At 42.5% G+C, this 14811-nt stretch overlaps 1 protein-coding gene across 2 annotated transcripts in view; it reads left to right on the top strand.

Annotated features, from left to right (window-relative positions):
• The window catches only part of FAF2 (Fas associated factor family member 2), a 38761-nt gene extending 24420 nt beyond the window's left edge, over nucleotides 1–14341 (top strand). For both annotated transcript variants that reach the window (XM_081091177.1, XM_081091178.1), the window contains exons 5-11: nucleotides 857–995; nucleotides 2522–2607; nucleotides 2705–2796; nucleotides 5343–5520; nucleotides 6402–6573; nucleotides 7255–7398; nucleotides 13495–14341. In XM_081091177.1, the coding sequence (XP_080947303.1) occupies nucleotides 857–995; nucleotides 2522–2607; nucleotides 2705–2796; nucleotides 5343–5520; nucleotides 6402–6573; nucleotides 7255–7398; nucleotides 13495–13677 (994 nt within the window). In that variant the 3' untranslated portion in view covers nucleotides 13678–14341. The remainder of the gene's footprint in view (nucleotides 1–856; nucleotides 996–2521; nucleotides 2608–2704; nucleotides 2797–5342; nucleotides 5521–6401; nucleotides 6574–7254; nucleotides 7399–13494) is intronic.
• The last annotated feature ends 470 nt before the right edge of the window (nucleotides 14342–14811 follow it).

Below are 14811 nucleotides of genomic sequence, written 5' to 3'. Positions count from 1 at the left end.
AATCAGACTGTGACCTCCTGGTTCATAGGTGGAGGCTCAGTCACTGAGCAATGCTAGCCGGGCATGTGTTACTAATTTTAAGAAAACTGTATCATCTAAGCAACTTGTTTAATGTTGTGTAACATTGCCTTCTATGGAAATCCAAAGGACAAATAAATGGTGCTATGCAAATAAAATAAGATGGGCTCTTTAGAAACAAACCATCCTTTATCTTACAATAGCTGCCAGGCCCCCAAATCTGCCAGTGCACTCTAGATCAATTCAACAGTCTCCTCTGAGGATGCCATCAACCATAAATCATCATGCAGAATTTACTTGCCCCTTTGAAGAGCAAGTAAATCATGACTACAAGTTCAGGTTTCAAGTTCCTGTCCATAATTCGAATAGCTTGGGAGTATGCACTAAAAATTCAAAATTCCTAGAGTGACTGAGGAACTGAAATTTTTGTTGTATTTTACTTAATTTAAATTTTGGTAGCCACGTGCCTTGTGCCTCCCATATAGATGGTGCCCATATGGAGAGTCTGGGGCACAGCTTGATCCATGATCTTTTGGATACTGTGTCTTTCTTTCCCAGTTCTTCTAGCTGTAAATTTTTCTGCAGAGAGCACTCAGGGTTTATTAGGGTCAGTATTGAAATTTATAATCCTCGTAGTTCACATTCTTCTTGAATAGGTAGGTGATGGAACAACACTTGCTGCTTTGCAGCTTTTGAGCCAGGCTCTCATCTCAGTTTTGAGGTCCACTCCCCACCTCCGTTTGCTGCCGTGCCTCTGGTACAGGAATCTTTACAAACTGGCCCACCCACATGCACTACAGTAAGCCAATTCATGTGATATTTATTCCTTCCTCCCCAGGTTTGCTCTTCGTTTTATACGGCCTGACCCTCGCAGCCGGGTCACTGACCCCGTTGGGGACATTGTTTCATTTATGCACTCTTTTGAAGAAAAATATGGGAGGGCACACCCTGTCTTCTACCAGGGAACGTACAGCCAGGTCAGTGCCACAAACCATATAGATGCCAATTTATTGATATGATTCTCTCCACAAAGGAAAGGAAAGCCCAGCACTGATCATGTCATGATCATTCTTTTACTGAGAAACCTTAAATTGCTCTTAACTATTTACAGAAAAAAGGACCAAACCTTCTAGCTGGGCCCTCCTTGATCTAATCCTAACCTCCCTTTGAGGTCTTACCCGCATAACTTGTTTCCCCAATATCCTAGGTTCCAGCTAAACTGCTTCCTGAACAGTCTGTACTTTCCCACCTCTGTGCCTTTGCTTTTGCTGTTCCCTCCACCTGCAATGCTGTCCTCACATTTTTGCTAATTAGATCTTACCCATCCTTCAACCAGCTCATGTCATTCCCTTCTTATGCCCTTTAGTGATTGTTATGTCCTACCCTGGCCTACTTTGCGATTTAAGTAGTGCTTTCATAGTGTTGTTTTTAATCTTATAGTAATTTCACGTTTTTCTCTGTATTTAGTTATTTGTGTCAGTGTCTTCTTTCCTATACCTTGAAGGCAAAGCCTGAAGTCTTCTTTGATCCCTCACAGAGTTGAATAAGGGCATAGACCATAGATTCAAGGCAGCACATCTCAGTAGCCCAAACCTCACCAACATTTGACTTGTTACCTCGGGGTGAAAATGAAGAGTTCTATGGGTTTTAAGTGTATTTCTAGCTTGCCAGAGAAAACTGTAGAAATAACACTATAGGCATAGGCCAAAGGGTAGTTGTATTCTATAGCCCCCAGGATTCCCAAATCTATCTGGAGAAATAGAAAAGTGCTTACTCTCGCTTCCTGCTTTGATTCTCTCACATCTGCTTTTTCTCAGTCTCCCTCACTGGCTGCTCCCACCCCACTGGATAAGCATTAGGCACCTACTATATGCTAGTCATTGTGCTCAGTGCTGGCGATACTGAATGAGATAGGCACCTCTCATACACTCTCTCTGCTGTGATCCTGATGTTGAATTGTAATGGACTACGATTATGCAAATGCAAAAGCACACACGGGAATCTTGGACACTAGCCTGGTCTTTGAAGATCTTTTCAACCCCATGCTCTTTAGAGCATCTTTGGGTCCCACCGTCCCTCATTCCTGCTTGGTAGATAGCCTGGGATCATCTTTGCAGTATTTTTTGTTTTCAAGGATGTCGGAGCGTAAAGTGGCAAAATTCTCACCTCCCTTTTCAGGTGGTCAGACACTCCTGTTTTTATCTTCCTTTAGACTGGCAATAGCTGACGTCTGTGATTTGTTGGGGACCTTTATTTGTCAGCTCTCTACTCTCAGGTGCCTGATACAACTAAAATGTTTTTATTAATGCTTGTTAGCATGGACTTTGCATAGGGAGATAAACTCCATGGGTGTGAGAGTAGTAGTCCAGGACTTTTGATTTTTTGCTTACTTTTTTTCCTCATTTCTCCTTTTGTTCCTAAATGTATCCATTAGGACCATTAGCCTAATTAAAAGCTCAAGGTACAGTCATCCTAATAATTAGTGATCTTCTGTTTCCCACAGGCACTGAATGATGCCAAGCGGGAGCTTCGCTTTCTCTTGGTTTATCTTCATGGAGATGATCACCAGGACTCTGATGAATTCTGTCGGTGAGTGGATTGGTCATTTTCTTTCTCTTCTGACCTTATCCTGCTGAGAGTTTACAGTAAGCAAGTTCTCTCCTGTTCTTTTTATCCCTCTCCACAGCAACACCCTCTGTGCCCCTGAAGTTATTTCACTAATAAACACTAGGATGCTCTTCTGGGCGTGCTCCACAAACAAGCCTGAGGGCTACAGGGGTAAGTTGTGTTTCTTCTGCCTCATTGTGATTATAGGGATATCTTTGGAGTAACCTGGAAAGACTTGCCATTTATTGCATGATTATTCTATGGTAGACACAATGCTAGTTGCTACTTATACATTATCTCATTTAATCTTCTCAGCAGTCCTGAGAGAGAAGGTTGTATTACACCTCCACTTCCTGGTGTAGGAAACAGGCTTAGAGATTGAAGCCTGTCCACAATCACACAGTTAGCAAGTTTTGGAGTAAGCTCAGGTTTTTTAGACTTTAGCCCATGCTTTTCTTTCTTTTTTTAATTAAAACATTTTTTTTCAATTACAGTTGACATTCAGTATTAGTTTCAGGTGTACAGCATAGTGCTTAGACATTTATATAACTTATGGAGTGATCCCCCCAATACGTCTAACACCACCTGGCACCCTGCATAGTTAAAACGATATAATTGATTATATTCCCTATGCTATACTTTACATCCCCGTGACTGTATCTGCCAGTTTGCACTTCCTGATCCCTTTACCTTTGTTCATCCAGACCCCCACTCTGGTCCATTCTAATAATCCTCACCTGAGGATATGTTTTGGTTTTTTTAATTGATTTTAGAGAGAGCGAAACAAAAACATAGTTCTGTTGCCTTCCACAACATGCCCCAGTTAGGGATTGAACCTCTAACCTGCGTATATTCCCTGACTAGGAATTGAAGCCATCAGTTCCTTCTGGTGTACAGGATGACTCCAACCAGCTGAGCCACATCAGTCAAGGGCTTGCCTTTAATCTTAATGGGCTTCTTACTGAAGAGCTTATTCTCATCATCAGTAATTTTAATAGAGCTTCTTGCACAATGAGTTAGTTATTTGAGTACCTTGAGTGCCGATAGGGATTCAGAAAGTTCAGCTCTTTGCTGATAATGACTCTTACAGTATTTTTAGAAGTCAGTATGAAACATAAGGGCTTCCAGTGGGGAAAAAAAATGTAGTTATAGTGCAGCTACTTCTGTTCAGCAACTTTTGAGTGAATACTAGCATATCAGCCACTATGCTAGATCCTGAGAACCAAAGCTGCAACAGATGTTTGCCTACATCCTGGAATCTGAATCTTTACTCCCAATTGGTTTTTAAACGTCTCTAAGTTCCTACAGCATGCATTTGCCATGCTAATTAATACAGCTTTGGAGGGTGGATGGTGGATAGGAGACTAAAGATATATTTTTAAAAAAATATATTTTATTGATTTTTTACAAAGAGGAAGGGAGAGGGATAGAGAGTTAGAAACATCAACGAGAGAGAAACATCCATCAGCTGCCTCCTGCACACCCCCCACTGGGGATGTGTCTGCAACCAAGGTACATGCCCTTGACCAGAATTGAACCCGGGACCCTTGAGTCCGCAGGCCGATGCTCTATCCACTGAGCCAAACCGGTTAGGGCGAGACTAAAGATATTTTTTTTTTAAATATATTTTATTGATTTTTTACAGAGAGGAAGAGAGAGAGACAGAGAGTCAGAAACATCGATGAGAGAGAAACATCAGTCAACCGCCTCCTGCACATCTCCTACTGGGGATGTGCTCGCAACCCAGGTACATTCCCTTGACCGGAATCGAACCTGGGACCCTTCAGTCCGCAGGCCCACGCTCTATCCACTGAGCCAAACCGGTTTCGGTGAGACTAAAGATATTTTTATAAAAACTTGCAAAATCTCTTAAACTGTAAGGAAATCATAGGTAAAACTTGTGGTAAAATCTTGGTTATTTAGAATCCAACTTGACAAACGCCTTTGAAACAGAGAAGCTAGCTTTTTTTGCAGAGTGAAAAAAGACATGGTGAAAGGAAGGGATTGGATAAGAGGAGAGAAGATGGTGATGGAGATCAGCACCAGTAGCATAAGGCTAAGACTTGAAGCCTTGTTCCCTATAGGCTTGACCTCTTCCATAGGGAAAAATTATGCTAAGTAGTAGTTAGAGTTTTATAAATCCTTTGTTACCCATCAAACAGACATTGTCCTTGAACTCTGCAGCCTTCCCTAGCATCATTGTGACCACCACACCCCCACCGGGAAAGCCTCGTCTATTCTACTATAATTACCTGGGAATAGGAACACAAATATATAAGAACAACTACCACCACCAAAAGAAATCATTTAAGAAATAAGAGGGAGCCTGGCCAGTGTGACTAAGTGGTTGAATGTCAACTCATGCACCAAGAGGTCGCTGGTTCCATGCCTGGGTTGTAGGCTCGATCCCCATTAGGGGACATGCAGGAGGCAGCTGATTGATGATGTTTCTATCTCATCAATATTTCTCTCTCTCTCCCTCCCCCTTCCTCCCCCCCCCCCTTCTCCCTCTCATTTTCTCCATTCCGCTCTCTCTACAATAAATAAAAAACACCTTTTAAAGAAACTAAGGGGGAAACGAGGCAGAGAATAAATGACACCTCCCTCTTCCCCAGCTGGGATTAAAGCAGTTCTCTCTTGCTCATTGTAGAAAGTCTAAGTTGATGTATTTTATCCCAAAGTCCTGCCCCTGACCTGTTGGGCCTTTTTTCTGTCAGTTTCACAGGCTTTACGAGAGAACACCTATCCATTCCTGGCCATGATTATGCTGAAGGATCGGAGGATGACTGTGGTGGGACGGCTAGAAGGCCTCATTCAACCTGATGACCTCATTAATCAGCTGACATTTATCATAGATGCAAACCAGACTTACCTGGTGTCAGAACGCCTAGAAAGGTACAGGGGAGTTCCTCTCTAGAACTGAGAGAGAGACCAGCTGACCTTGGGCTCCACAAATCATGACTTCTCTCTCTAAGACAACTTTAAAAGCTTTGTCCATTTAGTGTTAAAATAGTTAAGTACTTTGACCTAACTCTCCATCAGATCATCTGTTCTTAGAGATGTGAATCAAAATACAAGACAGGGTTCTGTGCTCAAGAATATAGATTGTGTCATTTAGAATAGCAGGGCCTTGATATAAAGAGCTTAAATGTAGAAAGAAATGGTTGTAACTCTTTTTCCCATTTTATAAGTAATATATATTAGTTTTAGAAAATTTGGAAAACATAGAAAAGCTCAAAGAAGAAATTTAAATAATCCTACCACCACTTTGAAAATTTTGGTATATTTTAATTATATAGACACACAGACTCCTAATGTACAAACTTCATTTTTTGGAGAGAAAATAGGAAGTACACCAGAATGTTACAGTGTTTTCTCTTAGTTTATTAGAACTCTGAATAAGACGTTTCTATGTTTTTCAAATCTTGTAAGATGTATGTATGTGTTTTTTTGGTTTTATGAAAGCGACATATACAAAAATGTGTGGCCCAAAGGGTTCTTTACCTGTAAAATATGCTCTGATGATCATTTTATGACAATTATACTGTGTTACTTTTGTTAGGATTTGGAAAAAATTCTTCTTCTGCCAAATGAAACTAGGAAAAGAGATGGCTTGTTCAGATTCTACCATACTCTGCTTTGGAATCCTTTATAGTAGTGTGAAATAGTCCTCTGCCAAGATTGTAAAACTCTTTACCCCCAAAAATGTCAGTGTAAGAAAACACAGAGCTTGGTGAGACTGCCCTTTTCCTTCTGTGCTTTTGATCTGTCTGCAGGGAAGAACGAAATCAGACCCAGGTGCTGAGGCAACAGCAGGATGAGGCCTACCTGGCCTCTCTCAGGGCCGACCAGGAAAAAGAAAGAAAGAAACGCGAGGAGCGAGAGCGGAAGCGGCGGAAGGAGGAGGAAGTGAAACAGCAAAAGCTGGCAGAGGAGAGGCGGCGGCAGGTAATGAACCTGCCTCTACTCCTGATGACTCCCAAACCGGTCTTTTCTATCATTTTTATTGATTTTAGGGAGAGAAACATGACTGGTTGCCTCCCACTTATCCCTCCAACCAACTGAGCCACAGCGACCAGGGCAAACCGGTCTCTTCTTGAGTGTGAAAGGAAAAATACCAGAAGATGATGGGATTGTGGGTGATTTAAACTCTCTTTGCCATTTATATGTTCACTACATTTTCACCAAAAGTATTTTAAAATTTATAAAAATTTTAATTAAAAAATACACCAGCGAGTAAAAGGTGAAACAGCGCTGTTCCATGAAAAGTAAACGTAGGTAATAAACAGGTCACGGTGCTGTTTACTCACTGCAGCAGTTTCAGGCGCACGTAGCAGCAGTGTTGGCTCATTTGGCATCATGTGTGGTCTCGTTTCATTATGCATTACCACTTGGCTATAGCCAGTGTTCCTCTGTTCATTCCCTTCTTTGGAAGAGTTAACACCCGAATACAGTCAATAAATAGTGTATGTGATGCACTAGTACTCTGGATTTGGTTGTTCTGACTCTTGCCAACAAGTTTTTCTCATATTAGTTACTAATTTTTCTTTGGATGCACAAATATATGGTGATTGTATTTCTTGTTTCCCAGTCGGAGCCATACCTCACCTTTGCTTTGTGTTCCTACAGAATTTACAGGAGGAAAAGGAAAGGAAGTTGGAGCGCCTGCCCCCTGAGCCTTCCCCTGACGACCCTGAAAGCGTCAAGATTATTTTCAAATTACCCAATGATTCTCGAGTAGAGAGACGATTCCACTTCTCACAGTCGTTAACAGTAAGGACTGCTTAAGCTGTGTGATGTGGATGTAGAGTCTGGCCTGTAGACTTGGAGGCTTTTAAGGAATTGCTAGAGTGGTGTTGTATCTGCTGCTCTGATGAACCGGGGAGGAAGGAGAGTAGAGAGGGAAGGCGGGCAGGAGGAGTGCAGTGAACTGTAGGTGCCTTCAGTTCTAGCTACCAACTCAAAGCTGTATTAAAGGTTCCTTTCATCAGATTTGAACTCAGCTAAGAAAAAGGGTACCTTACCAAGAAGTCCCCCACAAAACTGTGTAGAGGTGAGAGGCTCGCCACAGAGCCCACGCTGCTCTGTAGAGAAAGCTCTGTGTCCGCTGACCTAGGAGCTCCGGAATGACGCATCTGGATATAAAGGCATGCGCACTTCTCACTCAGTTGCCAGCCTCCCTTGCAGGCCATGTGAAGCCCCACTCTGGGGCTGCCTTGTAAATCTGGCGTCCATAGGTAAATAGTGTTTGTCAGTCCATAAGGAAGTACTTAAAAGCAGAGACTCTTATTAAAGTCTTACAGAATGAGGATCAAATTCTCATTCTTCCAGAGTTATTAGATAAGTTTCTTTTTTTGTTAATCCTCACCTGAGGATATTTTTCCATTGATTTTTTAGAGTGAGTGAAAGAGAGAGGGAGAGACAGAGAGAGAGACGTCAATGTGAGAGGGACACATCAATAGGTTGCCTCCCGCACACACCCCAACCAGGGCCAGGGATTGAGCCTACAACTGAGATATGTGCCCTTTATCGGAATCGAACCCAGGACCCTTCAGCCCGTGGGCTGACGATCTATCCATTGAGCAAACTGGCTAGGGCTTAAATGTGTTTTTTTGGTCAGTTGTTGTCTTAATTTCTAAGCCGCAATTGCTTCATCTGTAACGCAGGTGTAATAAGCACTCTTTAATAGGATCGTTAGGATTAAATTCATTATGTGTAATGTTGAGCATTGTGCCTGGCTCATCATAACTCGAATGCTAACTTCTTTTTGGTATTTGTAACCAAAAAGAAGTTTCTGTTGAGAGTTGATTTTCCAAATTTATAATTGCAGTAGATTCTTCCATTTCCTTAATCACTGGACATAGTTAGGGGTCATTGCATACTAGAAATGAGGATGCATACTAGAAATGTAGTTTGCTAGCATATTTATTAACTTCTTCTTGTTTAACTGGAGAAGAGGACATGTTGCAGGATCTTTTATAGAGCTTCAGATAGCCCTCTGTAAAACAGAAGTAATAATCTGCCCTCTGATAACTTTATTTTTTTTTTAAATATATTTTATTGATTTTTTACAGAGAGGAAGGGAGAGAGATAGTTAGAAACATCGATGAGAGAGAAACATCGATCAGCTGCCTCCTGCACATCTCCTACTGGGGATATGCCCGCAACTCAGGTACATGCCCTTGACCGGAATCGAACCTGGGACCCTTCAGTCCGCAGGCCCATGCTCTATCCACTGAGCCAAACCGGCTTTGGCATGATAACTTTAAACTGAAGACATGTCAGGCACTGTGCTTGTCACTCTAGGGCAGCAATTCTCAACCTGTGGGTCGTGACCCCTTCACAGGGGTCGCCTAAGACCATCGGAAAACATATATATAATTACATATTGTTTTTGTGATTCATCATTATGTTCAATTTGTAACAATGAAATTGGGGGTCACCACGAGGAACTGTATTTAAGGGTCGCGGCGTTAGGAAGGTTGAGAACCATTGCTCTAGGGGTTATCCTGATGAGTGAGTATGTGGTTCTGGAATTCATGGAACTTTCTGGCCAATAGGGAATGTAAGATTCAAAGAGCTAATATACAGTAAAAAATTATGAGCCAGCCTGGTGAGTGAGAAGTAATAGCTTCCTCATTTTATTTCTCATTTATGTATATGGGGACAAGTGCTCACGTGGCTGACTTTGGAGTTTTAAAATTGGGATAAAATAAACAAGCTTCACACAGCACCTACCATGTAGTAGGTGGTTGCTAAGTGATATCCTTTCCCTGGTGTTTCCTAACCTCTGGTTTGCACATGGCGTTTAGCTTGCAGCTGTGTTCACTAACAGCTTCCCTGTGGTGTGCGGGCGGGCGCTCCTGCTCCCAAACTCTCATTAGGAATGAGACAGACCCAACCAAGACTGACTCTCTAGGGAGTTTTGCAGGCCAACCTGTTGTAGTTGTGGAACAGAATAGGCTTGTGGCAAAGGGGAAGCCACCTATTTGTTAATTATATTTAATCCTTAACAGGTTCTCAGTAAAAATTATTTTAAAAATACAAAACAGACTCCAGACTGAGAAATACTTGGTTGTAAATGGGGACAAGGCTCGGGGGTGGGAAAGAAGTGTAGTGGCAGTTCTGGCCTTTAATTGAACACTCATCTAGTTAACAAGCTACAGCCGAATAATTGGTACTTGTGTCATCTTCCTGTGAGCTCTGCCCTTCATAAATAACCTCAAGGAGGGGTGAATGTTCAGTGAGATGGTCAATTTGACCTTAATGTCCAGCTCTTGATAGTGGTAAAATGCTAAAATAACAAAGGGTAAACTGTAGAATAATCTCTAGGCCCCATGAGTGGGCAGAAAAGTGGCAGCCGACTTGCTCGTAAATGATGCATCTGCAAGAGAATCCAGATTATACTCAGCCCAGAATTCATTTTTTACCAGTTACAAATCCAGAGGACCTCTTGTGGTGGTGTCATACGTTTCCTGCTGCCCACTGTCAGTGGTAACAAAAATGCCAGTTTTGTACCAAGGTTGAGAACGATAGTCCCCCTTTATCTGTTGTTTCAGTCACCCATGATCAGTTGCAGTCTGAAAATATTAAATTCCAGAAATAAAAAATTCATCAGTTTTAAGTTATATACTGTTCCGAGTAGCATGATGAAATTCTTCTCTGCCCTGCTCAGGACGTGAATTATCCCTCTGTCTAGCATAGCCATGCTGTGTACCTCCCTGCCCCATTCTTGGTTGTCAGAGAGAGATAGAGACCACATTTATGTAATTTTTATTAACAGTATATTGTTAAAATTGTTCTACTTTATGATTGTTGTTAATCTCTTATTGTGCTTAATTTCTAAGTTAAACTTTATCATAAGTATGCCTGTATAGCATGTATAGGGGTTCAGTACTATCCACAGTTTCAAGCATCCATTGGGGGTCTTGGAGCATATCCCCCAGGATAATGGGACGGCTGCATTCTCAAACAGTGACTGAAAAGAAGCAAATTATTATTTCACCCTTACATAAAACCCATGTTGGATTCATACCAAGAATACTTGGTACAAGTGTGATTGCATTTCAGAAAAGATAGAGTGAATGCTAAGAGAAGGGAATGAAAATGATTAATGTTGACAGACTAAAATATAAAAAGTTGAAATTATGAAGGAATTAGAGGACCATGGGTTTACTCCTAAAATCCTGGAATTACAGCCCTTTCATTGCTCTAAGGAGGTGAGTTTAAGACAGATGAAGGCAGAACTTTTCACAGAGCGGAATAAGCTTATGAGAGGTGGCACAAAAAATAGAAATCGATTCCCTCAAAAAGTAAGAATAATTTGAATGTTGTGTTCCTGATCTTTGGGATTGACCTGAAGGAGGGGAGCAGTGGCTTCATGGCCTCTCCCTTAGCGTCTTTGTTAGACACAGAACGCTAAGAGGGCCGTAGAGAATATCTAGGGCAGTGATGGCGAACCTAGGACACGCGAACTCATTTTTTGGGTTGATTTTTCTTTGTTAAATGGCATTTAAATATATAAAATAAATATCAAAAATATAAGTCTTTCTTTTACTATGGTTGCAAATATCAAAAAATGTCTATATGTGACACGGCACCAGAGTTAAGTTAGGGTTTTTCAAAATGCTGACACGCTGAGCTCAAAAGGTTCGTCATCACTGATCTAGGGTACCTGTTCTTAGTGGCATACAATTACCTGTGCCTCGTCAGAGCCAGAGCAGGGTGAGAAGAGCATTCCCACAGAAGAAAGGTTGACATGGAGGATCTCAATCAAATTAAGGAGGGTGTCCCTATGTGGGGGCAGCCAGTGCAGAGAAGTCAGAGTCCCAAGTGGCCCAGGGTGGGTTGGGGTGTTAAAGCCAGAACCAGGTAAGGAGTGGGGAGAGCTCACGGTTTTCGATATATGTGTACAGCAATCTAGCATAGAGATGTAGATGTGTAGTATACATATATTCTCCAGCTTTCTCCAGAGTGCTTGGGAGAGGCAGCACCCCAATAGCAACGAACATACCTAGCACCTAGAATGTGGCTTTCCATACCATTTTCATTAAGAAGAATCAGGGCCGAAACCGATTTGGCTCAGTGGATAGAGCGTCGGCCTGTGGACTGAGGGGTCCCAGGTTCGATTCCGGTCAGGGGCGTGTGCCTGGGTTGCGGGCATATCCCCAGTGGGAGATGTGCGGGAGGCAGCTGATCGATGTTTCTCTCTCATCGATGTTTCTGACAATCTATCTCTCTCCCTTCCTCTCTGTAAAAATCAATAAAATATATTTTAAAAAAAAGAATCAGGGATTGTTGGAAAATGGCTGATTCCAGGGCTGGGACAGGGAAAACGCAAGATGAGCCTGAACACTTTGTGCCTGAAAGCAAGTAATTATTCAGAGAGCAAAGGAGACTTGTCACCAAGACACAGAAGCCAGTTTAAATGGGCTCCTTCTGACTCCATCTGGAATAATTTGAACATTAAATAATGATTGTAATATTATAACTTACTGAATAAAATAGGAAATCATGACTCTATAAGAATAAATAGAAAGTGTGAGGAACAGAATGTTTCCATCGTTTCAAAGTACTGCCCCACAAAATACTCATTAAATACAAAGGGTAAAAGAGTATCTTCGATAGGGAAGCCTGGCAGGTGATCTAAGTGAGTATCACAAGGAACAGAACCAGGAGAAACTGCTCCACCGGAGTAGGACAGTTGAGTGGAATGCAGTCAGGTTATCCACGACTTCTTATTCTCCTTGAAAGAAAGGCGTAACTGAAATCTTATAACAGAATAATGCCCGGTAATCTTCATATGGGTCAAGGTCAGAAAAGACCGAGAATTTGCTCCAGGCTAAAGGAGATAGGAGATGTGACAGCTAAATGGAACACACAGTTCTAAACTGGAGGATTTTGCTATAAATGGCAGCTGGTGAAACTCGAATGGGGCCTGAATAATAACTAAATCAGTTAAATTTCCTGATTTTGAGGGCTGTGTTGTAGTTATGTAGGAGTGTCCTGTTTGTAAGACATACACAGTATTCTAGGGTGAGAAGACATCAGGCTGGTAGCTCGCTCTCAACTGGTTCAAAGGAAAAGCACCTCTATGTCCTATACTTTCAATTTTTCTGAGTGATTTTTTTTTTAAATCTTCACCTGAGGATATGTTTTTGATTTTAGAGAAAGAGGAAGTGGGGGGGAGAGAGAAACATTGATGTGAGAGGGAAACATTGGTTGCTTGCCTCCCATACTCACCCCGACTGGGAATCGAACCCACAACCTAGGTATTTGCCCTGACCAGGAATTGGACCTGTAGCCTTTTGGTGTATGGGACAGTGCTCTGACCAACTGAGTCACCTGACTAGGGCTTCGATGATCACTGAGTAAACATTTTTTTAGCTTTGTATCAGACAAGTTGTCAAAGAAGAAACAGATGAATCAGTTCAGAGTAGGACTAGCTTTGGGCTGTGTAATAAATCTCTTTAAAAAGCTGCCCTATTGCCCAGCCAGTGTGGCTCAGTGTGTCGACCTATGAACCAGGCACGATTCCCAGTCAGGGCACATACCCGGGTTGTGGGCTTGATCGCCAGTGTGGGGCGTGCAGGGGGTGGCCAATTAAGGATTCTCTCTCATCATTGGTGTTCCTATTCCTCCCTCTCCCTTCTTCTCTGATATATATATATGTTTGTTTGTTTGTTAAAAAGCTGCTCTATGAATTTGCTCTGTGAAATGGCAAGACCTTGAAGTAGAATTCCAGTGTAATGTGATTACTTCGTGTCTCAGAGTCATCCTAGGGATAGCTGGGGGATATTTGATTTCGTGGTGGTATGTGTATATCTGTCTTTTTCTCACTGCTCTTCATTTTCTGTATGACCTCTTCAGGTTATCCACGACTTCTTATTCTCCTTGAAAGAAAGCCCTGAAAAGTTTCAGATCGAAGCCAACTTTCCCCGGCGGGTGCTGCCTTGCATCCCTTCAGAGGAGTGGCCCAACCCGCCGACGCTGCAGGAGGCCGGACTCAGCCATACAGAAGTTCTCTTTGTTCAGGACCTAACAGACGAATGACACCTTTTCTTCTTCTCCCTTCCCACCCCAATTCCTAAAAGAAATGGAAAAGAAACAAAAAAAAAAAAGAAAAATTCACATTATTATTATTATAATACAATATTTTTTTTAAAGACTGCTGCATCCTAAGGAAGGATCAGAAACCATGCTGCCTGCAAGAGTCACCACCTGTGTGCGCGCGAGGTTAGTGATGAACGTTCCGCTGGCAGCCACCTTCCCCTACTGCCTTCGCACCACACACCTTCCAGCGAGAGGAGGCTCTTCACCTCCACCCCCGCCATTGTCCCAGCGGGGAAGGGGACATTCCCACTAGTTCTCATTCATTCTTGCTTTTATGGAAAATAAAAGTGACAAACCTCCATCAACCAGCTACTGCAGCATCTCTAAGGACTTGTTTTCCTGCCTCCAGGGAAGAGAAGGCACAGAGCAGAGATGTTCTTTAACTTCCCACAATTTATGAATAACTTCTACTTTTTTTTTTTAGTTGCTTTGTAATGACCAAAGGAATGAGGCTGACATGGGTGTATTTTTCCCCCCTTTATTTGATAACGCGCCAATTTTTAAACCCATGACATGATTCATCCCCTGGGCTTAGCCCACAAGAGTATAATAAAGATGCCCTGGGCTGGTTTGTGCTTATTTCTGCCATTGCCCTCAAGTTCCCAGAGAGGTCGTTCTTTTTGGTCCAACTCTTTTGCTGTCCTTTCTTGCCACCTATGCACCCCACGTGGAGTAGTGAGGGGAAATCTGGGTTTGTAGCCCTTGTGATGTACAGATGTATCTACATGTGCGGTGTGAACTCCATGTGTACTCACCTGTGCACACCACTGCAGCTTTTCCTTGGAATCTGTACTGGGTGGTTATTCCGGGGTCTGAACCAAAGGATAGTAGCCCTTCCTTCCTCTTCGTGCGCATGCTGTTCCTGCCCCGCCCTGAGCTTTCCTGAATTGCCAAGCTTGGTGCCTTCCAGAGTCATAGCAGGGCCCGTGGTGGAACCAGCAGACCCATGTGAGAGCGCCCTTCCTGCCTAGTGGGTGTGTGGTGATGGTGGTGGTGGTACTTTAAGGGGAGAAAGAATAGAGGCCTTGAGGGGAGCCAACTCTCAGGCTGCGTGAACTCTTAGAAGGCAGATTT

Source organism: Myotis nattereri (genome assembly GCF_964212035.1).
Source record: "Myotis nattereri genome assembly, chromosome: 5".
NCBI classification, from domain to species: domain Eukaryota; kingdom Metazoa; phylum Chordata; class Mammalia; order Chiroptera; family Vespertilionidae; genus Myotis; species Myotis nattereri.
This window is presented reverse-complemented; position numbering and strand designations above follow the sequence as displayed.